This window comes from Trachemys scripta, chromosome 1, assembly GCF_013100865.1.
Source record: "Trachemys scripta elegans isolate TJP31775 chromosome 1, CAS_Tse_1.0, whole genome shotgun sequence".
Taxonomy (NCBI): Eukaryota; Metazoa; Chordata; order Testudines; family Emydidae; genus Trachemys; species Trachemys scripta.
Genome location: NC_048298.1, coordinates 156472958 through 156499315, shown reverse-complemented (window position 1 = coordinate 156499315; position 26358 = coordinate 156472958). Strand labels below are relative to the sequence as shown.

At 44.0% G+C, this 26358-nt stretch overlaps 2 protein-coding genes across 8 annotated transcripts in view; one reads left to right on the top strand and one right to left on the bottom strand.

Annotated features, from left to right (window-relative positions):
- MYH15 (myosin heavy chain 15) overlaps positions 1–14883 on the top strand; it is a 78590-nt gene extending 63707 nt beyond the window's left edge. The window contains exons 42-43 of one of the 3 annotated variants that reach the window (XM_034790645.1): positions 75–212; positions 14852–14883. In XM_034790645.1, the coding sequence (XP_034646536.1) occupies positions 75–212; positions 14852–14869 (156 nt within the window). In that variant the 3' untranslated portion in view covers positions 14870–14883. Of the gene's footprint in view, positions 1–74; positions 373–3001; positions 3141–14851 lie in introns of those variants that run through there. The other 2 variants (XM_034790640.1, XM_034790632.1) reach the window with 2 other exon arrangements.
- Positions 3286–26358, bottom strand: part of HHLA2 (HERV-H LTR-associating 2) — a 33730-nt gene continuing 10657 nt past the window's right edge. Inside the window, exons 3-9 of one of the 5 annotated variants that reach the window (XR_004648228.1) lie at positions 25285–25372; positions 22388–22693; positions 21513–21773; positions 14000–14314; positions 9726–9909; positions 8898–8977; positions 3286–7556 (exon numbers count right to left, since the gene is read on the bottom strand). Coding sequence is in view for 4 of the 5 variants with exons in the window: in XM_034790681.1 (XP_034646572.1) it covers positions 8841–8977; positions 14000–14314; positions 21513–21773; positions 22388–22693; positions 25285–25339 (1074 nt within the window). In the remaining variant the exon portion in view is untranslated. The other 4 variants (XM_034790700.1, XM_034790691.1, XM_034790681.1 and 1 more) reach the window with 4 other exon arrangements.

Genomic DNA, 26358 nt, shown 5'->3' with positions numbered 1-26358 from the left:
ACCTTGCCTGACACTGAAGATCATCATCTTCAAACCTACAGGGGAAAAATGTGTCTAATCCTTTGTCTTACCAGGAAGCACAATCCAATCAGTATCTTGCAAAGTACAGGAAGCAGCAACATGAGCTGGATGATGCTGAAGAACGGGCTGAAATAGCTGAATCTCAAGTTAATAAACTGAGGACCAAGACAAGAGATATTGGGATAAAAAAGGTACGGTGTTATTCTGCAGAATAAGTGAGTCTCTGCACACTGACACATGTGCACACATACTTGCAGAGGAAGGCAAACTGATCAGCACAGCTCTACAAAGGTACTATACGAGATAGGAAAATTATTCCATATCATAAATTTGAACCAGATCGAAATATGAGTTTTCAATGCAGCCTTCTATTTTTTTACATTACTGAAAAACTTTGGGTGGGTGACCTGAACCTTATAACCTGCCAAAGAAACATGTTCTTAATATATCCCAATACAAACTTTATTACTTAAGCAGCTGTAACCCAAAGAGGGTTTTTTGCTAAACATAATCAAATACTATTCTTTGATAGTGGATATTCAAAAGCACCATTTCTTGCAATGTAACATGGATTTCTACCTGTCCTATAGGGCCTCTTCCACAATACAGTGCAGCCTGAGGATCATGGCACTGGCAGATTTTTTAAAAAAGAAGAACAGGAGTACTTGTGGCACCTTAGAGACTAACAAATTTATTAGAGCATATAGCTATATGCATCCGAAGAAGTGGGCTGTAGTCCACGAAAGCTTATGCTCTAATAAATTTGTTAGTCTCTAAGGTGCGACAAGTACTCCTGTTCTTCTTTTTGCGGATACAGACTAACACAGCTGTTACGCAGATTTTTTAGTTACACACAATTTCACCTTCATCTTGAAACTGCACTTTCAGTGTGGGGGGTGATAGCTTTTGGAGTTGGGTGGAACATTCGTGGTTTGGGGTGTTAGTGATTGGCTGTATAGCGCTCTAAGTCATTCATATTTTATTAATATTTGTGGGTTTGCATTTGGAGTAAAGAGAACTTACCACCAAGCTGTTGAATAAAGATTCCAAATTACTTATCTTTGGGGATGTGGTGTGACCTGCAGTTGAGCGTAAGAGAGCCTTTGATTGCCCAAATGGTAACAGGTTCAAGTACGCTCCTCATCCACATATGAGGCATTGAACAAGGAGTTGGAATGATCTTTATTGTGTTGTCCAGTTGACTTAGAGGCATAATCTAAACTCTGAGGCTCAAGATTTTAGAAATGCATGACTCGGGTGACCAACCCCAGCAATGACGGGATAAAGAAAATCTTTCTCTCTCGCCCCAGAACTTAAAAAGGAAACTTTATCCAATCACCCTCTCCTTTCTGTTATGATATCTATTGTGAGGCAAGATTTTTCCAATTTCCTTTGCCTGCCCATACCAGAACAAATAATACTGGGCTAGGTCCTCCAGTGGTTTAAACTGATATACCTTTCTCGACAATGAAGCCCCACTGCCTTACGCCAGCTCAGGATTTGGCCTCCTATACCTTTAGGCCCTGTGCTAGTGCTGGAACTATTGGTGAAAATGTGGCTTCCTCAATGTTGTGTAGCTTTAAAAAAAAAAAAAAAAAAAAACTTGGGGGGGTTTTTATTCACTTGCTACTTTCTGAAAGTGCATTTTTCTGGTGACTGTCCAAGTTCTTCCAGTCCCATGAATTCATGTTACACACAAAGCCAAGCTGTTGCATAGATTTATTAAAATCCATCTTGTATTTCATGTAATCTTATAAATTATTATAATTTATACTATTACACATAATTATCTTAATATGATTCAAATAAATTTTAATTTAATTCTTAATAGCAGCATCCATTGTTTGCATTCATCAGTCATTGACAGACAAGTACCTTGTTCCTTTCTTAAGAAGCTCAGTCTAAGAACAAATAAATAGAGGTTCAAGAGAATGGGGTACAGTTTTCCTTGTGAGCTAATTCAACTGTACGCCACATGGCAAATGTAGATCTTCAAGAGGGACTTAAATGCTGAGAGAGTAAAGGCCTTGTAGATGAGCTCAGTAAGTCTGTGCCCTGCAAAGAGGCAGTGTGGAAAAAGGCATGGAAGTGCTGATATGAGAAGTTGACAGATTAGTGGCTGAGGGTGGGAACACCCGCAGAAGGGAGGCAGCGGATGCTTCCATTTGCACATGCTTCTCTCCCTCAGGAGAGGATGAGAAACATGTGACAGCCACCAGTCACGTTGCTTACTGAACTACTGATAGGTGCTCAGATGCTACAGTGCTGAGTGCTGTGCAACATAAGAAACTATGTAGAACAGCAGGGCACCGTGCAGCAAGACAAGCTCAGATAAGTAGGGCAGGGCAGCGTTATGTGGAACACTGAAGCTGCTAAGCTTGAGTTATATGCAGTAGCCAACAGAGGGATTCTAAGAGGGGAGTGACATGGTTGAAATGACTGGTGCCCCTCCGTGCACTAAAGTTCCCTCGTGCACTTTGATCTACTCCCATTTCACAGCGGGAAAGATCAAAAAGCACTAGGGAACTTTTAGAGCACAGCAGAAAGGTCCACACAAACACTTAGTGCCCAGGAAGGTAGTGATGGATACATATACACCCCGACTTGCTGCAAACTAAGTGTTCATGTAGACAAGCCCTTAGCGAGAACAGTTTCAATAGAATGTGCTATATTACCACAGAACTGTGGTGTATGTCCTAACAGTGCTGCATGAAATTCATAAGCTGTTAATAACATACATAATAGTATCAGGACAAGAAACTGATCTGTATTCTCAGCTGGTGGAAATCAGTATAGCACCACTGACTTCAAGAAAGCTAAGCCAGTTTATGCTTATGCCAGTGAGAATTTGTTAATAGAATGAGTGAAAGGGAATAGAAGCTTTTGTCTGATACTTGAGAATTTACTCTTTAAAAAACTATGTAAATATTTTCATTCTTAATTGAATCATACTGTCTCTCTCATAAAAATCACATTTCAGGTTCAAGAAGAGGAGTAAACATACTATGCACTGAGTAACTGAAGACTGAACAGTGTTTGATGCTTCCTATTAATTGATGAGCTACACAGTTAAAGTAGAATAGGCACCTTAAGAAATAAAAATGAAATGAAAACCCAAACCAGATTTTGCAGTGTTTTTCTTTCCCTTAAACTTGTTGAGGCCTGGTCCCAGAGCTCAAAAAAACTACTTGAATCCTGCTGATTGCCCTGCTTATTATCTTGGAACAAAGCCTAATTGTCAGTAATGCAACTACACACACACACACACACACACACACACAACACAAGGACAAAGTCATTCACATTTCCGAAGTTAACATTCTTCATACAAAGAGTTTTAAAGTGACCATGTGCAGGGGGGAGCCTTCCACAGTTATGGCCCTATGCCACTTACTCACACCCATCCTGCCAGCCGCAGTCCCATACCAGTTTCATGTCGGAGAGAGACTGACAAACTCCTAACCTTCCCTCCCCTGCTGCTCTCCTCTTGGAAAGCTGAGCTTCAGCTCACCATCTTGACTTCCCATGGCTGTGAATGTGGGCCACTAGAGGTTTTGGCTCATCACAACTGTGATGGGAGACCACCACCATGAAGTGACTGCAGACAGTAGGTAATTGATCTAGGGAAGCATTCATGGGTATACAGAGGTGGTGGGGTCTTGGGCAGAGATGAGGAGGAAACTGCATGGGAACCCACACAGGGTGATTCACCTATGGCTCCAAAACCTAAGATTAGCCTGCATTTTTAAAAACAGTCTACAGTCATAGCAGACAGAAAAAAGGCAACGTGACTCCTTAGCTGGACTTGTTTTAGGAAGAATGATAGAGGGGTTTTCGTGTCATCTGTGCATTGAAAATCAGCTGGCAGACAGAAAAATCTAAAATTAAAAAATTGGGTTTTAATTCCTCAGGGTAATATACCAATGTTATATGTGGCTTTTTTTAAGGTTTAGACTTTAAACCCAATTCTAGGTTTCCATTAATGTTTTTCCCTACCAGATTATAATTTACTTTGGCTTCCCATATTCACTCTGGCAGCCCTGCATGTCAGAAAACGTGTGTGTGTGTTGTGTGTGTGTGTGTGTGTGTTGACACACATGGGGCAATGCTCAGAGTGTGTTTTTCATTTAAAAATTAACAGGGTTCAAAAAACCTTTCAGGAAAGTGGTATGTTGTGTTAAACCTGGCTTCGATGTTTAACAAACGCTGAAACAATACAAGCCACCTCCCAAGGCACTAGACTGCATGGGAAGGCCTGAGAAAAAGGTAACTCAGGCAGAAAAAGAGGGGTTCCCCGGGACTGATTACAAAAATCAGGGGATTGAGTGATGGAGTTGCCAGTGTGTCTGTGTATCAGAAGCAGATTGGACCAGAATGTGAATGAAGCAGTGAATGTGGCCCTGGGAGGAAGGAACCTTTTGGGCCCAGGCTTGGCAGAGTTATATTGACGACAGTGTTCAAACTGCAAGCTATCAGTGGAAAAAGTTGGGAGGCAGGGCTGAGTGGTTCCCTTGTCCTGCTTACAGGCTAAGGGGCTCTGTAGCAACGCATGGCAGACCCTCCCACAGACAGTCTGGAAAGTATCACCTTAAAGCAAGGTAGGGTCTACGCTACAGAATTACTTTGCTAGAACTACATTGTTCAGGGGTGTAAAAACTCTACACCCCTGAGCGATGTAGTTGTACCAACCTAAGTTTCATTGTAGACAGCATTATGTCAGCGTGAGGGCTCCTCCCACCAACTGCCTCTCAGGGAGGTGGATTAACTACACCAATGGGAAAGCTCTCTTCACTAAAGCACTACAGCGGTGCAGCTACACTGTTTTAAGTGTAGACCTGCCCTCAGCAAGCAGCCTGTTTTCTCTCTTTCTCTGGCTACATCTATACTACAAGTTAGGGATGTGATTTCCCCTGCTCACATATACATCCTTGAGGTAGCTTGAAGAGAGCTAGTGCGAGTATAAATAGCTGTGTAGCTGGGGTAGCACGGGCAGCAGCAGCACAGCTGAGCAGTGCCTAGTATGTATCCTTCAATTTCGGGAGTGTGTGTACTCGGCCAGGCTGTGCTTCCACACTCACACTGCTATTGATACTAATGTTGGTTTGCAGTTTATGTGCTATCATTCCAAATTCTAAGTAGTGTGGCCCAACGTCCCGTTTCCCTGAATATAGTAGGAGCAAACAGCAGCAGACAGTTTTCTTGCTCAGCAATTCAAGCTTGCTTTCTGTTATGTGCACAGTGTATGCACAGAGAAAACACAGTGTAAAACACATAGCTACTGTTGCTGAAAGGTTGCAACATAACAGTGTTTTGTAGAACCCTGAACGATAACACAAACCCAAACACGGAGACCAGGAGCGCCGCCAGCTTTTCTGCTGCCCTAGGCGGTGGAAGGTCCCGCCCCAAAATGCCGTCCCCCCACAGAGGCGGTGGGACCGCCACGGTTGCCACCCCCCAAATTGTAGTGCCCTAGGCGACCACCTACGTCGCCTAATGGGTTGCGCCGGCCCCGACGGAGATGAAGAAAAACAGGCTGCTCCCTAAAGCAGGAAGGCCCAACTCTCCCCACCTTGCTTTAACCTAGCTCTTTTCAAAGAAACTCCGAGCCAATCTCATGCTTTGCTACAGAGCCCCCTTAGGCTGTAAGGCTAGACAAGAGAATCACCCTCACCCTGCTCTTAAAGCAATAGTTTGCAATACCCACACATTCCTCCAAACAGCACACTCATCCCCTGTAAATTCCTTAATTAATAAACACAACCATAAAAACTAAATTACAAGTTTAACCTTACAGCCGGGTCTGCCATTTTGCTACAGGCTGTGGCCAGTGGTACGTGTCAGGGAAAGAAAGGGCCATCCAAACTTTGTCCTCATGCCCAGCAGGGGAACTCTTCCTCTCTTGGCCACCATCTTCCACACTAATTCCTCCTTCTCCAGCCAACAAAAACCCAAACAATCTCTTCTTGCTTCAGGGGCCACATTCTGTAATCATACTGAGCTTTTATCTGGTAACAGTCAATGTACCTCTTCATTAACGCTATCAAATGTGTCAATAGGTCCAATATCTTCTTTACCACACTTTTCCCCCCCACTTTATCCCTCCCCTGTAATTTTGCACCATCACTGCCCAAGGCAGAAAAACCTGGGAGGTTTATGTTGTGGGTTTTTCACGTTTTTTCCCACAGGCTTCTGCGGAACATAAGGCACAGGTCTAGCCTTAAGGAATTTAGGCCTTGTCAAACACAACCAGCCTCTCAGTTATTGCCTCTTTCCAAACCCACATCTGTACAATCCACCCACAGCTTTGTGTTTTTCAGTTCCCCAGCTCTATCAGGCATGTCGTGCACCACTCTCCAATCCAGTTTAAACTTGTATAGCTAGTTTGTGTCCATCAGTGGGGGAAGGAGGATTTCCTTCACTCACAATTAACTCTAATGGTGAATAGATATCTATATAAATTAGAGTAACAGAGAGGCTGCCTAACACAGCTATCTGCCCTTAATTGTAATGCTGTCCAAGTACATTATTTCTCTTCATCTTAACCCAGGAGGAAAAAAATTTTAACTCCTCCCCACCCCGCCCCCAGAGATCACAGATATGGTTGCTCCTGTATCTGCTTCCATTGTCAATATCATGTCATTTACCTTTACGTTATCATAATACAGGGGATGATATGTTTGTCCCATTTCCCACCACATACAGTTCTGTGAAATGGTATGGCTCATGCATCCTTTCCTCCAGGGAACAACCTGCTTCCAACCCTGACAGTCACCACCTAACTAGGATGGTGGCTCCTACATGTAGACACTTATGGCTTCCTTTTGGTGGATCCTTCGCTGTACCCTGGTGCAGTGTGCAGTGCTCCTGCCAGTGTCGTGTCCCCAGACAGCAGAAACAGGGCTCCCTTTGTTCTGTTTGGCTCCTATGACAGGTGCCACCGGGTGGTGGTGTTTCTTTCATCCACTGCTGAGGCCCTTCTTTCCAACCCAGCACGATGAGGCCAATTTATTTTCAAATTTTGGCACACTTTTTGTGTGGATTCAAATAGAGCAGTCTTCATCTAGTGGCAGTTCCTTGTGATACACAACATCCAACAACCTCTTTCTTAATTCAGATTGATCTGAGAGTTCCTTCAGAAAATTACCAAAACAGAATGGTGGACAGTTTTTTCAGGGTTGCCAAAAATTCAGATACTTTCTCCTTCTAGCTGGTTTCTTAGATGAAACTTATATGGGTCTGTTAAAAAATTGGCAATAGGCACAAAAATGCTTCTTTAGAATCTCTTTTATGTTCTCATATTCCAGCTCGTCAGGTTCTTGCAGAAAACTTTTATGTACCGCAAAAGTGGTTTTACACACCAATGTTAGGAAACAGTCATCTATATCTTCCATAGCATTTGCATTAAAATACTGCTCAAGTCTCTGATCATATGTTATGAAATCTTCTCCTTCTTCATTACATTGTAAACTGTCCATATGCAGCCATTTTATCTTTGCTCTCTCTTTATTTTATGGCTCCATCCTTCACTGTCTTATCTGTTATGTTATAGGATACAAACAGAGAAATTAGATAAAAACAAATAATCTTGCTAGAAGGTTGCAACATCACACTGCTCTATTTCACAGAATTCAAAATAATACACAAGAACCCAAACCAGAGAGAAGACAAGCAGGCTGCTCCTAAGACAGGGAGGCACAAATCACATCTTCTTCCTTTAAACTGGCTCTTTTCAAATCAACACCAAGCACATGCTTTGTTAGAGTCTCCCTAGCCTGCAAGCAGTCTCCTGAACTGATTGCTTACAATTCTAATGCAGTCCTCAATGCACCACAGTTGTCATCATGGACGAAGTCCACATTAAAAAAGAATTTGGTTTAGGTCAGAGTGAGGGATTGAAGCCCATAGGTTCCTTTATTACACTAAACACATGGAAAGGAATAAAGCAGTACAAAGAGTGAGGCCCAGTCTAAACCTAAAACAAGTCGACCTAGTTCACCGCTCAGTGCTGGGGAAAATTTTGCATCGTGTAATGCAGTTAGGTTGACCTTAACCACCTCTGTAGATGCAGCTAAGATGATGGAAGAATTCCTCTCAGAGAGATCGATTACCTGCAGTGACAGAAAATACCCTTCCATCTATGTAGAAATGTCTACACTGTAGCAACTGTACCTATAGCTACCTATAGCATGCTGTAGCTGCTGTAGTATAGATATACCCTAAGAATGGGCAGGGGGTGGCCTATAACCTTAGAGGGCTTGGGATCTGCAGCAAACCAGACCCAACCCCTGGGGATCCCTAAAAACTTTGGATCTGTGTCTCAGAAAAGGATTGAAAGAGTTTGGGGGAAGAGAAGCTCTGTAGAGGTGTATGTAAGCAATTGATTTTTCATTTCAATAACAGAGATTGGATGCATCTAGATTAATTTTTTGCCAGTTTAAAGCTAATATGCTTGCATGAAGCTTCTCTTTCAATGTAGACTATTTGGGGATTGTTTTTTAGATCTGCTTGGTGCAGTGTGCTCTTGAAGAGAAAAACAACTTCCTGACCTCACCTTAGGTATATGCAGAGCAAAAGGAACCTACCCTGGATCACTCAGCCAACACAACATCTAAAACAGAGCAACGTAGACATTGCTTGCAATCTATAGGGGCATTGGGGTTGCCTATTAATCATAAGGAGTAGCAGAAACAGGGGAATATTAATTACGACCTATGATTTTATATTTTCAGTCTTTTGCCAGCTTCTTAACTAAAACAAATCAAATATGCTTGTCAAGCATCCAAATTCTGACCTTATTAGTAGTACTGGTAGTTATATTTTTACATACATCTCGTTCTAAGGGATTTTACAAAAACAGATATTAAAGTAATACATACCTTCACAGCACACCATATAGCAAAGGCAATGATGAGGATCAGTGACACTATAACTATCCAATGGTGACGTGAGGATTTTTCTAAAAATATATAGTTCATATTAATTTCAAACAAACAGACAATATTAACATTTCTCAAGTGTCTCAGAAGGTTTAAAGCTTATGTGCTCCATCTAAGTGAAATACACAGCAGTGCAAGCTTGACTTAATACTCACAACAGTCCACAATACACTGGAATGGGTTACCTAGGGAGGTGGTGGAATCTCCTTCCTTAGAGGTTTTTAAGGTCAGGCTTTACAAAGTCCTGGCTGGGATGATTTAGCTGGGAATTGGTCCTGCTTTGAGCAGGGGGTTGGACTAGATGACCTCCTGAGGTCCCTTCCAACCCTGATATTCTATGATTCTAATGGGCATGAGTCTATTACTTCTTTCCTGTTTGTAATTCATAAAGTTCTAACTGAGCTGGGAACTAATCTGTTCTTTCAATTAACATGACTGTAATCTTAACACTGAATTGCAATTTAATTTGTAATAAAAGATTTTAAGGTCCTGCAATCTTAAGAGAATATACATTTTCAAATAATAAGTACATTTGAAACCCAAATGGCTGAAAACACGCTCCTTTGCTTACTGCCACAGTCTCAAGGCAGAGCTGTGTGTGTGTGGCCTTATGGGGAGAGGGGCCATGGCTGGTGACTTCCATAACAGTCTAATTAAAAACAAGATCAACTGGCCCCATCCTGTAAATACTGTCTTTGGATATAGTGCTCACTACCATGAGTAGCCCCACTGCTTTGCAACCGGACCACTCAGCAGTAAATATTATACCTGGTAGTATAGCTGGCTGGGAAATGGAAATCCCTTCCAGTGAAACATTTTGCATTTCTGTAAGAAGAATTGAGTCTCGGATCAGGATGAAACCTCAGACCATGACTGATTGATTTTTGCAGGAAGGGTTTTAAAGAAAAAAAATTGTTTCAGGAGACTCAAAACAGAATTGTTGGCTTCCCATCTGAAAGGAGAAGGAGATGTTCGTTGGGCCATTAGTCATATTCATGAATGTGTTATGGCCTTTTAAGGAACTTGGAGCCATCTGCACCCTCCAACTGTAGCCCCTCCCCTCCTCTTTCAGGGTGAGATTGCTTCCTTAGAGTCATCTCCTGCTTGCCCCCACTCTTTTTATATTTTTGGAGTACACATGCTTGTGACCTAATGATGGATTACTGAAAAGGAGGGCTTTCCAAACTGACCAAGGATCAAGCTTGCCCATGATTGGACCACATTGTGAGGGTCCAAGATATGCAACAATGCCCTGAGTTGCTCAGAAAACCTCTAGGGAGGTCAGGTGCCATAGGGTGGAATAAGCTAGAACTACAATTTTGACCGTTACGGGGAAGAATGTGTGTTCTTGGACCACCACAACACCAACAAAGGCTGACATCCCTGCTTTCAAAAGCTGGTCCTATAGAAACAGGAGACAAAGACAACCACAGGCTACACAAGCCTCACCAGCCAAGTTGCCCAGAAGACCATGCTGGTGAGAGGTACTAACCAGAGACCACATCACCTGGTCCCACAAGCTGCATTCTTGACTCTGAAGACCACACAAGCAAATAGTTAATCTTTGTTTTTCCTTAAGCAACCTTTTTTCCCTGTTTTATTATTGTGACAGAGGAACCACAGAGTCAAATTTCAGGAAGTAGCATTGTGATCTGACACCTGGGGTTGCAGTGCCACTCAGTGGAGGCACTCTCTGCCCATTTTGCCCCCTCTTCTGGGTGGCCCTGATACCAGGTAGTCGAAGAGGACAGCAAAACCCCTCTGCTCTATAAAATGGAAGTAAGAGTTGCTATGTTATCCAAGTAGGGTAGTCAGATCAGGGAGAAGCCAACAATAAGTCACTAAGCACATAGGAATGTTGGGAGGAGGCTAAATATTACCTTGAGTGCCAAGAGGCAAACAAGTTTGATTCTCAATCTAAGACGTTCAGCCTGCGTAGTTGCCAGGAGCAAGATCGTACAATTGGGGTTTAGAGCAAAACAGACAACTGCCTCCTTTAATCTTGCAGTTACCATTTGTAAGAACTGACCCTGTGCGGTCAGCTCTGTCAATCTGATTACTCAATTAGTTGGTGAGTCAATTCAATAAATCCCTTGATTTATTGACTCAGTTCCATCTGTGATCTTGATTTGATAATTAGTCTCTCTCATTCCCAGTTAGGTTAGTAAAAGTTTATAGCAGTTAGCCTTAGCAAGTTTTTTTCATTTTAAGTTTGCTTGTTTATTAATTTGTAATAAAACCCATCCCAAGTATACAGAGAGAGATCTTATTTCAAATTTGCAACTGCAGGAGAAATCTTGAGAATGAAGGTAAATTAACTGAAGTATTTGAGAGCCACATTCATGAATTCTTAGATTCTAAGGCCGATAGGCGCCGACTTCCCTTTTGCCCGGTGGTTGCTTGACCCCCCCAACACCTGTGCAGCACCCTCGCCCCCCCATTCCACCCCTTCCCCAAAGTCTCCACCCCCATTCCCCCCTTTTCCCCCAAGTTCCTGCCCCGCCTCTTCTCCACCTCCTCCCCTGAGTGCACCACTTCCCTGATCCTCCTGCTCCCTCCCGGAAAGTCCAAAGCACCGCCAAACAGCTGTTAGGCGGCAAGGTGATGGGAAGCGCTGGGAGGGAGGGGGAGGAGCGGGGACACGGCACGTTCGGAGGAGGAGTAGGCGAGGAGAGGGCAGGGGGAGCTTGGCTTCCGGTGGGTGCTGAGCACCTGCTAATTTTTCCCCGGGGGTGCTCCAGCCCTGGAGCACCCACGGAGTCGGCGCCTATGCCAAGGCCAGAAACGACCAATGAGATCATCTAGTCTGAGCTCCTGGCTAACACATGCCATAGAACAACGTGATCCTTTCCTGTCCCTAAATTAAAACCTTTGCTCCTCACACAGGGTGTGCTCTCTGAGACACAAAGACAAAGCTAGAACTCGCATTGTGTGGAATCCTGTCTAACAAACAAACCTCCTGTTTTCTTTGCTCTATACTATTTAAACTTTCACAGACACACACACACTTGAAGCAACACTGTCTGTTCTCAGATCTGCACCAAGCTTGGAGATGGTAGGGCACAGTTTAAATTTACTGCTTCTTTCTCCATCACCCTTCATTACGTCCAGCTGTATCTCTTCCCTTTTCCCTCTCCACTCAGCAAGTGAGGTACTTTAAAGTTCTCATTTTACTTAAGACTGAACTGGGATCCCTAAACCAGCTCCGGTCTAAGTAATTGCATTTAACAGCCCATGCTTCTCAAACGCTGTGATTGAGAGGAGATTTTTTTGTTTGTTTTCGCTTTCAAGTACTGCATGGAGAAAAAACTCCAAACAACAAATTACATTCCCTAACAATTGTTTACATTATAAATTCTGAATACTAGATTTAACTTACTATTTGACCTTCACTGAGAGAGAACTGGAAAGAGATGGATAAGCTATTCATTGAGTCCCCAGCACTACAATGATAAATATAGCCAAGAGGTCTCACAGCTAAAAATCCACTACAGGTCTCATAAAGTTTAGCCATGCATATAAAAATTCACTTTTGTAAGTCTAAATAAATGTCTTCTATTTGGTATAAAATTGAAAAAAATACAAAATAACTGTGTTGACGTCCAGTGAATTTTCTTTATCAGCTGGCATTGTAGAGTGCGGTTTGTGAGTTTACCATATGTCTGAAGGCAGTTGGTGCCAAGATGTCTCCATCAACAGACGGCATTTAGGGCCTGATCCTGCAAGTTGCTGGGCACTCTCAGTTCCAGCTGAAGTCAACACTTGGCACCTCACAAGGCTGTGTCCAAAATCAGCTACTGATATAAAAAAAAATCTCCAAATCTCTCAAGTAAATAAATCTCAATGTTCAGAAAAGTCTAACCTTGCTTTTTTCTCATCCAGATCAATATTTCTCTAATAAAATACTACAACATTATTCTACCTCTGTAGCAGGGCCGGCTCCAGGCACCAGCCGAGCAAGCTGGTGCTTGGGGCAGCAGATTGTACGAGGTGGCATTCCGCCCAATCCTAGGGTGGCTCGGCCACTTTTTTGTTGTTGTTGTTGTTCTGCTCTGGCCACCCTGTAGGGGGCGGTGGCGCAGAGGAGGGGAGCGCCCTGCAGCAAGCCCGGTAGGGCAGCCCGCGTCCTTCCCTCCCAGCCGACCGCGGCGTGGAGCCCTCTTGGCAGGTGGTGCAGCGGTTGGGGCCGCGTGGCAGCGCCCCACTAAAGCCCTGGCCGCCCCTCTTCTCTCTCTCCCCCCGCTCCCTCCCCCTCCCCCCCTCTAGCGGGGGCACCAGTGCAGGGAGTCCCCCTGCACCCTGGCTCCGGCGGCACCGCAGGTTTTTGTGGTTGTTTTTTTTTTGGCTTGGGGTGGCAAAAAAGCCAGAGCCGGCCCTACTCTGTAGGAATATAGGCCCACACTAGATTTAGATGAACTATGATTTTAAAATGAGTTGGGATATTAGCATGAACAATTGGCCCAAAGCATGGAACCAAGAAGAATGATACCATAATAAAGAAGAGTAATCGTATTACACTTGTAGCAACCCTTCAAAATACCAGTGTTAACTTATTTAAGGTTTGGCCTAAAATAATAGAAATAAAATATAATTAATTGGGTACCAGGTGCAGTAAAGAATTGGCTATAGACGAAACTCCATCTGACCTTAGCTAAGATCTGACCATTGATAATGCCATCACTTGTTTGTTAAAGGGAATAAAAGAGTAAACTCTTAAAGGGTGCATTGTTAATACCTGTCTGACCAAGTTGGAGCCAACCAGTATGGGTCTAAACATCCCTGGGGTTAGCCAATTTGTAACTATCTTGATCAAATGCCTATAAATGTTTTGTTACTGTTTGGATGTAGTAAACAGCTTTGTAGGCACGTTTAGAGCAATTGTATAAATACCATTAGGTCTTTGGTTCAATAAAGGAATTTATGGTTAAATTAACTTCAACTTGTGTCTCTCAGAGGACTTGAGGTCATTTTTCCTGACATTTTGCAGATTTGAATTGACCTTTTTCTCCCCAACCTGCAGTGTAGAAATTGCGGCAACTTACCCTCAACTTGCAAAATTCTTACAGTGAGTTGTGTATAGTGAGGTGTTGAAATATTGCACATGTATTCTCCACTGTCTGCCGGAGTAAGATCCCTTAAGATTACTGAGTAGTTCTGTTCATTGATTTTCTCCCAAGAGAATCGAGGTTTAAACTGTTCAGGGGGTTGTGATGAGTTGTCGGAGGATGCCAAAACCAAGGTAGATGCAGTTCTGATTATTGTCCAAGTAACTATGAAGTCTTTAGCATATGGAGACCCTTCAGCCATAAATTCACATGGAATTGAAACATTATCTCCTTCCTTTTTAAAAAACGGATCTGAAATATACAATTTAAAAAGCAACAATTAATGGGAAAGCAATGGTTTGAGCAAGTAAAGGATGCTCAGACTTTTTGTGCACTATTTTTGAAGCAATCTTTTGATATAATTGTACTGATACTTCCCTATAAGCCTCGCAAGACATCCGATTGCAGAAACCACTACTTGAAAGAGTCATTTCAGACACTGTTGTTTAGCCTTAGGCCTGGTCTACACTATGACTTTAATTTGGATTTAGCAGCGTTAAATCCAATTAACCCTGCACCCGTCCACACAACGAAGCCATTTATTTAGAAATGAAGGGCTCTTTAAATCGATTTCTGTATTCCTCCCCGACGAGGGGAGTAGCGCCAAAATCGATATTGTCATTTCGAATTATGGTTAGTGTGGCCGCAATTCGATGGTATTGGCCTCCGGGAGCTGTCCCACAATGCACCATTGTGACCGCTCTGGACAGCAATCTGAACTCGGATGCACTGGCCAGGTAGACAGGAAAAGCCCCGCGAACATTTGAATTTCATTTCCTGTTTGCCCAGCGTGGAGAGCACAGGTGACCACAGATAGCTCAGCTCATCAGCACAGGTAACCATGCAGGCCGATAATCGAAAAAGAGCACCAGCATGGACCGTACGGGAGGTACTGGATCTGATCGGTATATGGGGAGAGGATTCAGTGCTAGCAGAACTTCGTTCAAAAAGACGAAATGCCAAAACTTTTGAAAAAATCTCCAAGGGCATGATGGAGAGATGGACTCAGATCAGTGCCGCGTGAAAGTCAAGGAGCTCAGACAAGCCTATCAAAAAACAAAAGAGGCAAACGGTCGCTCCGGGTCAGAGCCGCGGACATGCCGCTTCTACGCCGAGCTGCATGCAGTTCTAGGGGGGGCCGCCACCACTACCCCACCTCTGACCGTGGATTCCGAGGTGGGGATAATCTCATCAGCTACACCTGAGGATTCTGCGGACAGGGAAGAGGAGGAGGAGGATGACGAGCTTGCGGAGAGCACCCAGCACTCCGTTCTCCCCAACAGCCAGGATCTTTTTCTCAGCCTGACTGAAGTACCCTCCCAAGCCAATATCCAAGACCATGACCCCATTGAAGGGACCTCAGGTGAGTTTACCTTTTAAAAAAATATAAAACTTGTTTTAAATGCAAGCGTTTTTTAATGATTACTTTGCCCTGAGGACTGGGGATGCATTCGCGGCCAGTACAGCTCCTGGAAAAGTCTGTTAACGTGTCTGGGGATGGAGCGGAAATCCTCCAGGGACATCTCCATGAAGCTCTCCTGGAGGTACTCCAAAAGCCTTGCCACAAAGTTTCTGGGCAGTGCAGCCTTATTCCGTCCTCCATAGTAGGACACTTGACCACGCTATGCTTGCAGCAAGTAATCTGGTATCATTGCATTACAAAGCCTGGCAGCATATGGTCCCGGTGTCTGCTGGCATTCAAGCAACATCCGTTCTTTATCTCGCTGTGTAATCCTCAGGAGAGTGATATCGCTCATGGTAACCTGGTTGAAATACGGGAATTTAATTAAGGGGACAGAGGTGGCCATTCCTACTGGGCTGTTTGCCTGTGGCTGAAAAGAAATCCTTCCCTGCAGTTAGCCAAGCGCAGGGCGGGGGGGAATTGGCCCTGAGCTTTTCGTGTTTGGCTAACAGGGATCTTCCCTGTTACCAGCCACGCGGTGCGGGGAGGGATAAAGCGATCATCCCAGAGAATTGGATGGGGGGGGGTTAGTTTGTTTTCTGCTGCTGAAGGTTAACAGGAAAACCGCAGCAGTCAACGGGCTTTGCTTGGTATGTGGGAAAGGAGGGCGCAGAAGCTGAAAGACAATGGCTTAGCATGGCCGCATGCAAGCTGAATTCTGTTGCCCAGACCTGCGTCTGTGATCTCTAACACCAAAGCCATAGGCACACAATATTAAGATGGAAAATGCGACCTTGTACTGAAATCACATGTGCTATGTAATGTGAATAGTGTTGTTCACCATGAAAGAGTATAAGCATTGTTCTGTAAAATGTATCATTTTAAAAACTTTTCTCCTTTTTTTCAACCCTCCCTCCAGCAGCTGCAAATTTTTCAAGCCTCCCTCCTCCGTCCCAAAGGCTATCTCAGATAATGCGGCGGAGAAAGAGGACGCGAGACGAGATGTTCATGGAAATAATGGAATGCACCCGCAATGAAAGAGCTCATTTGAATGAGTGGAAGGACATGGTAGCTAAATTTAGAAAAGATGCCAGTGAACGTGAGGTCATGAGGGATGCTCGAGATGAGAGGTGGCAGGCTGCAACGCTGGGGCTGCTGCGTAATCAAACGGACATGCTCCGGCGTCTGGTGGAGCTTCAGGAACGGCAGCAGGATAACAGACTGTCGCTGCAGCTGCTGTATAACCTCCCTCCCCCCTCACCATGTTCCATAGCCTCCTCATCCGGATGTGTAAGAACACGGGGGGGGGGAAGGGGGAAGCGGGAGGCTCCATGCACCCTCCCACTCCACCCCAGTGGTCAGCCCAACCAAAAGGCTGTCATTATATTGAATTTTTTCAGTGGCCTTTTACTTCCCTCCTATCCTCCTCCCAAACCTCACCCAGATTACCTTGTCAGTTCTCTCCCTATGTTTATAATCAATTAATAAAGAATACATGATTTTTAAATGATAGTGACTTTATTTCCTTTGAAAGCAAGCTGGGGGGGAGGGGGAGGGTGGGTTCCTTACAGAGAATGAGTCAATAAAGGGGCGGGGTTTTCATGAAGGAGAAACAAACAGAAATTTCACACTGTAGCCTGGCCAGTCATGAAACTGGTTTTCAAAGCTTCTCTGATGCACAGCGCTTCCTGGTGTGCTCTTCTAATCGCCCTGGTGTCTGGCTGCGTGTAATCAGCAGCCAGGCGATTTGCCTCAGCCTCCCACCCCGCCATAAAGGTCTTCCCCTTACTTTCACAGAGATTGTGGAGCACACAGCAAGCAGAAATAACAATGGGGAGATTGGTTTGGCTGAGGTCTGAGCGAGTCAGTAACGATCGCCAGCAACCTTTTAAACGGCCAAATGCACATTCTACCACCATTCTGCACTTGCTCAGCCTGTAGTTGAACAGCTCCTGACTCCTCTCCAGGCTGCCTGTGTACGGCTTCATGAGCCATGGCATTAAGGGGTAGGCTGGGTCCCCAAGAATAACTATTGGCATTTCAACATCCCCAACGGTTATTTTCTGGTCCGGGAGGTAAGTCCCTTGCTGCAGCCGTTTAAACAGATTAGTGTTCCTGAAGATGCGAGCGTCATGAACCCTTCCCGGCCAGCCCACATTGATGTTGGTGAAACGTCCCTTGTGATCCACAAGTGCTTGCAGCACCATTGAAAAGTACCCCTTGTGGTTTATGTACTGGGTACCCTGGAGCTCCAGTGCCAAGATAGGGATATGGGTTCCCACCACAGTTAGGGAATCCCATTGCAGCAAAGCCATCCAGTATGACCTGCACATTTCCCAGAGTCATTACCTTTCGTAGCAGCACCTCAGTGATTGCTTTGGCTACTTGCATCACAGCAGCCCCCACAGTAGATTTGCCCACTCCAAATTGATTCCCGAGTGACCGGTAGCTGTCTGGCGTTGCAAGCTTCCACAGGGCTATCGCCACTCGCTTCTCAACTGTGAGGGCTGCTCTCATCTTGGTATTCTGGCGCTTCAGGGCAGGGGAAATCAAGTCACAAAGTTCCAAGAAAGTGCCCTTACGCATGCGAAAGTTTCGCAGCCACTGGAAATCGTCCCACACCTGCAACACAATGTGGTCCCACCAGTCTGTGCTTGTTTCCAGGGCCCAGAAACAGCGTTCCACGGCTATAACCTGCCCCATTAATACCATGATCTCCAAAGCACCGGGTCCCGCGGTTTGAGAGAATTCCATGTCCATATCCTCATCACTCTCGCTGCTGTAGCCTACTCCTCGCCGCCTGGTTTTGCAAGTTCTGGTTCAGCATAAACTTCACGATAACGCGCGAGGTGTTTACAATGTTCATGACTGCTGTCTTGAGCTGAGCGGGCTCCATGCTTGTCATGGTATGGCGTCTGCACTATTCACCCAGGAAAAAGGCATGAAACGGTTGTCTGCCATTGCTTCCCTGGAGAGGGGGGAAGATATACCCAGAACCACCCGCGACAATGTTTTTGGCCCCATCAGGCATTGGGATCTCAACCCAGAATTCCAATGGGTGGAGGAGACTGCGGGAACTATGAGATAGCTATGGGATAGCTACCCACAGTGCAGTGCTCCAGAAATCTACGCTAGCCCCGGTACATTGACACACACCACTGAATTAATGTGCTTACTGTGGCCGCATACATTCGACTTTATACAATCTGTTTCCAAAATTCGAATTATATAAATTTGGATTAATCCCGTAATGTAGACATACCCTTAGTAGTTGGTTTAAGCAAACAAACAAAAAGGGGTGACGGTGGAGAGGTGGCAACTGCTTTATATTAAATGAGTTTTTGTTTTTGCCAATGCAAAGAGGGTTTTTTCTTAGATGTGAACATTTCCCTATTGAGTCACTCCTACTAACTCTGTAATCTTGTGTTAGCTTTGCTTTCTGACTCTTATGCAAACAAAAGGCACCACCTAGTTTATTTTTACTCTCTAAGCTGCATGAAGTCCAAAAAGTAAAGAGCATAAAAGGTGCAAAATTAGACTCCATTTATTTTTGGTTAAAGATCTAAGGTTTTTAGAACACAGGTTCTAAATAAAGTTCATTATTAATGTACTAGTTTAAAATATGAAATTAAATTTAGATATCATTTTCTTTTTCTTTTCTTTTTTTTTTTAACCTTTAAGGGAGAAAAATATCTGGACACCACAATTGTTTGGTGCCTAACATTTCATCTTAGTTAATTGCCTAAAATAAAATCTAGTACAGCTCCTAAAGTAAACAACAGTGGTGGAACAGAGTCCTCAACTATAAGGATTAGGAGAGGAAAAAAATATTAACATTCAGAGAGTGTTACTGGTTTTTTTCTTTTATTTAAGGGGAGGGGGGGGAAAGGCTTCCTAAAGGATACTTACAGATTAGTAGTGATCAAAGGAAGATATTAAGTAGGACAGAAATTCTCATATACTCACACAAATTCACAGTTCCTTGGGATGAAATATTGCAAGTGCTAGGTGTAGAGTTTATGACTGAGAATAGTGACTCACCTCAATAGGCACAAACGAATGAAGAGGGATGGTTGGCAACTTGTATTGGGGCAGGGAGCCATAACATTTCTACACTACATTAGCATGCTTGGTGTGTGGGACAAAGTCTACATGATGAGCAAGGGGCACGATTCCCAGCTTGTGTACACACATTTACATTAGCATGCTAAAAATAGTAGCATAACCATGATAGCATGGGCTACAGCAACACAGGCTACAAACCCACCTGATCCCTGAGTACGTACTTGGAGCAGCTAGCCCATGTCATCATTCCTGTGCTACTGCAGCTACACTACTATTTTTAGTTCGCTAGCTCCGATGAGAGCTAGTACAAGTATGTCTTCACAAGTTGGGACTCGCACCTCCAGCTCATAGTGTAGATGTAGCTGACATGAGGGGATATGGAGAGTGACTCTGAGGGCCAACAGGGGGGAAAAAACTGCACTCCACATTGCCTCTTGCCTGGCTAGCAGAAGGCTACATGATCTCAAAAGGTTCAGGTAAGCAGCCAGAAATCTGGATGCTTATCCAGACCAATCCCCTAACCCTTTTGAATTTCACTTGCTGTTAGTAAGGACAAATTCTAGCCAATATGAGGCATTTATAACACTCAGCACCATGTGACCTTTAAGATGTGGGATTCCATTAATGAGCTACGTTAATATGCTACAGTACACACATTCAGAACAAAATTCTGCTCTGCGGAGTGCATAGTGGATTGAGAACTATGAGTTCTGTGCATGGGCTGTAGGGAGCGCAGAGTAGTGGAGTCAAGGTCAATCTTGCAGATCTGACAGGAAACTTTGCTCTTTCATTGCTGTTGCCTCAATTAAGAAATATTTCTTAAGAGATAAGAGCCTTGGGAAAGCAATGGTTATTTGCTGAAATGGATTTCTAGGGAATGCAAAAAAAGCCCGATGCAGCAGGAGTAAATGGACCATAGGGGAGAGCTAAATTTCAGTGGCTCTGTTTTTCCTTATGGAGTGACACCATCTATTTTCTGCCCAAGTGTATTTTGTTATTTGAATCTGGACAATCTGTTTGGCTGCTGCTCCATTCCCCTCCCCCTCAGGCCCTTTGGGTTTGGATAGAGGTGAGAAGATGTGATCTGGGGAAAGGGCAGGGGGCAGAAAGAAGACAGGGAAGACAAATGGTAGTGAATGGACTCAAATAAGCAATAGGGGATGGACAGATTGGTAACTAGAACAATAGATGAGGAACAGTTCTCCCCCCCCCCCCCCCGCTGCTACTTGTGCAGAGCAGGCAGGGTGAAAGGAGAATGCTTTACGTCAGCCACAGGTAATGTCTGGCTGGGTCACCTGGACAATGGGAGAGAAAGAGGTCGGGGATGGATTGGGACAATTTAAAAAAAAAAAGGGAGCATCTCTTACTAAGTGATCTTTACGGTAATAAGTACAATGGATCCCAAATCCAGATTGAGGCTATTGAGTGCTACTGTAATATAAAATTAATATGTGCACTAAACAAAGTTAGCTGCCCCAGTGTATTAAATGGACACAAGCCGAGCCACAGCCATTTAGAGTTGGCTATAGGCAAGTCTTACTCTTGGGTGATGCTGTGTGATAGGTTTGCAATGACACTCCAAACCACATTATGGTTGTGTTTAAAAACTCCAGCCAGGGTCATAAGGTTCACAAACCTATGGAGGAAACCTCTGTGAGTTTGAAATAGTTCGAAATTCGAAGTTCGAAATTCATTGTTGTGCAACTTGGGAGGTGGAAAACCAACATGGTCAAAACCTAAGCATGAAGCTTCCACACTCGAAATAAATGCATTTCACAGTTCTGAAATTTGGGGGTGAATGTTGAGGGGTTTTCACTCATCTCAGCCTAGCCGGTTTTATAATCAGCGGAGTTCTATGGAAGGTTATGTAACCTTAACTATTGTCTCTCTACCAATCCAGCACAATGTAAATGCATGCACTCATTATGGCTCAACTGTCATGGGCTATATATGTTTAAGGGATGGAGAATAGTTCAATCCTACCTTCCATTTTCCATTCAGCAGTCCAATTTTGGTTGTGAAATTGAACGTGACACTGGTAAGAAGAAACTTTGTTTGTAATGATCTGCTCACTTCTAACTAAATAGAGAGGGCCATCCTGGGTTACTTCCATTTTTGTGTTTTGCATAGATGTACTGTTGTATGCCCATGTTATGTTTGGCTCAGGATAAATACGAAAGGCAAGACATTTCAACAGTCTCTCTGTGTCTCGTTTTTCATATTCCATTGCATAAGAGGGGGAAACTGTAAAGACAAAAAAAAAAGTCTGGTACTTTCAACATTCGGCTTAACTTGGTGTGATTGGTTTTCTGGAATAATATAGGAGAGAATCTGCAGAACACAGAAGCCAAATCCAATTATTTGTGTTTAGTTCAGACTATAGAGTTGCATTTGCCCCATTATCAATCATCAGTTTCCAAACTTCAGTGAGAATCTACCCTCCACACTTACTATTTAAGTTCACCCGCTACCCAATTGCATCCCGCAGACCTGCAGTGATTTTAACCTCAAATGACTGCACTGTAGCTTTTCATCCTCTGCTAGAACTAGGTTATTTCTTTTACAGCTAGGGTGACCAGATGTCCCGATTTTTATAAGGACAGTCCCGATTTTTGGGTCTTTTTCTTATATAGGCTTCAATTACCTCTGACCCCCATCCCGATTTTTCACACTTGCTGTCTGGTCACCCTATTTACTGCTGAAATGCAACAGTGAAGTATAGAGCTGTCTTTTAGTGCTGATAGACTGGAAAGATATTGGTGCTACTACCCGGTGTGAGGTATTTCAATTTCAGGTGAGAGAGAAGAGAATAAGATCTGCTACCTGTGCAGTTCAGGTATGTTAAATATCCTCCTGACCTGTTACATGCAGACTGACTTCCACATCTGTTTTACCGTGATTTGTCCCCACATAGCAGCTGTAGGAGCCCTCATCACTCAGGCTCAGGTTACTCAGTTTCAAAGAGGCATTTCCATTGGGAATTTGTTCATGAAAAAGGGATGTTCTCCCCTTGTACTCAGAGTCTTGATGTTCTAGCTGATCCTTCTTATAGTAGTAGCTGTGCACATTTTTGTTCCCTTTCTTCCAGTAAATTACTTCATCTTTCGCAGATTCAAAAAAGCAAGGAAGAATAACATCTTCGGAAAATCGCCCAGTTTCAGGACCTTGAAAACACAGTGCACATACTATAAGTGCATGAACATTTCTGAATGGGTTACTGAAAATAAATTAGGTAAGTCCATGTACTTCCTCCCCCCAGCTCCACCCTCAAATAAAATTACAACTGCAGTCCAGCTGAATTGATCTTCAGGCCCTAACAGGTGCACAAATTTCATGTCACCCTCAGACCTCCCTGAAGCAGAGAGGTTGGGATGACAGTCACATAATCCTTACTCCAGTACACCAGTATTCTAATGCGTGACACTCACATTCAGACATACTCAACTCTGCATCACTGACATTCTAGACTGCAGCCTTCCAGTGCCCAAACTAATAATTGGGATTTATATACAGTAACTCCTCTCTTAACGTCATCCCAGTTAACGTTGTTTCGTTGTTACGTCACTGATCAATTAGGGAACATGCTTGTTTAAAGTTGTGCAATGCTCCCTTCAGAGCCGGCTCCAAGCACCAGCCTTCCAAGCAGGAAGCCTTCCAGTTTCTATGTTCAGTTGCCCCTGGGGGCAATTCGGCGGCTTCTGTCTTCTGGCTGAAGACAGAAGCTGCCGCCTAATTGCCACCGCCGTGGAAACGCACGTGCCGCCCTAACAGCACATGGACTGCCCCTGCTGTCCGCGGTGGCAATTCGGCGCGCTGCTTGGGGCGGCAAAAACAGTAGAGCCGGCCCTGGCTCCCTTATAACGTTATTTGGCAGTCGTCTGCTTTGTCCACTGCTTGCAGGAAGGGCAGCCGGTTGGAGCTAGCTGGTGGGGTCTTGGAACCAGGGTGGACCAGCAGTCCCCCCTATCAGCTCCCCTAAGTTCCCTGTGTAGCAGCCACCCAGCAGGCTATCGATTGCCGGGCAGTTCAGCTGTCCCTCCCCACACTGCCCTGTGCTCCTCCTGGGAGCACTTACTTGCTGTGCCGAGGGTGGGGGAAGAGGGGTGCTAATGTCAGGGTGTCCCTCTACCCACACTCCTGTACCCCATCTCCACAGAGTGGGGGGAGGGGGGACATGACAAGGCTCAGGATGAAGGGAACTTGCTGGCAGCAGCTGCTGTCTCAACTTGCTGATCTATTTAAAAAGGCAAGGTACATACAGTTGGGTCAGCGTACTTAAAGGAGCAATACGTCTCTCTCTCTCTCTCTTGCTCACACACACGAGGTTTGTGTCTCCGTCTCTCTCACACACACACACACAAGCGCACATACACACACGCATGCATCCCTCCGCACTTTGAAAAGTGGCGGAGTGGTGCACTTGAATGGGATAGCGTGGGTTCATCATCACGTTCAGTTTCCGCAGGGAATGTTTGCCGCCACTGCCATGTGTCTATTGTGTCTCCTCCCTCCATTCGTGCTGCCTTGTAGAGTGTGAGGCTACATTAACAACAATGTATTAACCCTTGAGGTTTCAGCTGAGTGCTAGTTCATCATTTAGCAGCAAAGCATTCCCTGGGAAATATCCAACCCTCTGAGGGCTTGTCTACATTACCCACTGGATCAATGGTGAAGACACCGCGGTAAGTAGATCTAAGTACATCGACTTATTCACGTTGCTGAAGTTGTGTAACTTAGATCGATTCCGCCCCCCCCCCCCCAGTGTAGACCAGGCCTGACTCCACCACCTCAACCAAGCTTCACAATCATCATTGCTGTGTACAGTATTAAATTGTTTGTTTAAAACTTAGAGAGAGAGAGAGAATGTGTGTGTGTGTGTGTGTCTTTTATCTGGCGAAAAAAATTTCCCTGGAACCTAACTCCCGCTATATATATTAAGTCTTATGAGGAAATTGGATTTGCTTAACATCCTTTCGCTTAAAGTAGCATTTTTCAGGAACATAGCTACAACGTTAAGCGAGGAGTTACTCCCAGAGCTTTACAGCTCCAGTACACTGTACCAACATTAGCTAATTAACCATAGCCCTTTATATTGTTCTAACATTTATAAGTTAAACATAGCATTACTTGAGGTTCTTTTATCTCAGATGGTAGGGAGCCTGTTGTTTTGGATCTAAAGTTCCTGGGTGCTCTCTCTGCTGTTACCCTGAAGACCTGGGGAGCAACATCGGGTAGAATAGCTGACAATTGATACTGTCAGTATAATCAGAGAATTGTTACAATTGTCTGATTGATATATTTGGAATTGGGATCAACGTTGACTTAAACTAGGGTGACTGTATGTTAACCACGCCTATTGAATGGAACGTCACGCCTGCTCAAGGGTATAACACCATAATGTTGTATTCCGAGGGCTGCAGCCTACAGAGGAGAACAGAACAGAAAGTCCCAGCATACTAAGGCCTACCTACTCAAGAAACTCTGTTGTTCTTAGATTGCTGCTTTCTTGTGCTTCAAGATGCCTTCATATATCAAAGGAGAAAAGAGCACGGCCGAGTTTGTTTCCTTTGCTGCAATTCAATCCATTTATGAGGACATCCTTATTTTGCTTTGAGTGACATATCAATTGAGTGCCTTAAGCTGATTCTTTACCATGATTTTTATCTTGACAATGTCCCTTTTAAGTAATTCACCTCTTGAAAAAAAAGGCCTTTAATTTCTTTATCATTTCCATGAACACACAGCTAAAACTTACCTGAAACTACAGCATACAAATGAAACAGAAAGATGAGTATTTTCTGCACCTTCATGTCTTCTTTGATTCACAGTAGTTTCATTTCTAACTGATAACATAGAGGAGGAAAAAAAAACAGTTTAAGGCCTGTCAAGTGCTTATCCTATTGTACTGTATCAATCAACAATTATTATAATGTTATTTATATAGCTCTAGATGTGGAGGGGCCTTTCTAGACATAGTGCAGGTCTGTTATCAAGAGTTTAAAGTCCTGATTCTGCAACATTTCAAGTGGGTGAACTCTTGCACCATTGTGGAGCCTAAATGACTTTAACAGGGCTCCAGGCTAATGCAGGGGTGTGCTCACACCTACCAGCTATATGATCATGGACCTAAATGGGAAATGTACAAACAACTCCACTGCTAATCCCAAGCATTCAAAAATCAGGAGTCAGGCCCCCAAAATCATAAGGGGCTTAAAAATCACAATTTAAAGGGCGGGATGGGGAATGTCTTCTGGTTTCTGGGCCTTCAGCGTTCATATTTTCAAGATTTTCTCTGCAACTTTGAGGGCTAGAAACTTGATTTAACAAAAATGGAAACTGATAATGTCACATAAAAGAAAATTACCAGTCTTTAATCTGTTGTGAGGAACCATTAAAGACAAATGTGATAAGACTAATTATTGTATGCAGCAAAGTTATGCAATTAACTTTGTAGTTCAGAGAATGGTGAGATTTAAACTAACAGCTCAATTCTGCCCCTATTTATCATCATCATCATCATGTTACCATTACGCTTCTAGCGTTTAGGGCAGTGACAAAGCTCCTCCACGCCTGTCTGTTTCTGGCAAGTCTTTCAATGGTTCCCCAGCTGTGCCCCAAGTTTTTCAGCTCAGTTTCCACAGCTCTTCGCCATGTTGTTTTTGGGCGGCCTCATTTTCGCTTGCCTTCAGGTGTCCATCATATTGCTACTCTGGTAATGGAATCAGTTTCCATCCAAAGCACATGGCCAATTCATCTCTAGTGCCTCCTGGCAATGATGGTGCTCATATCCTCTTGATTGCACTGTGTCAATAGATCTTGGTTTGAGATT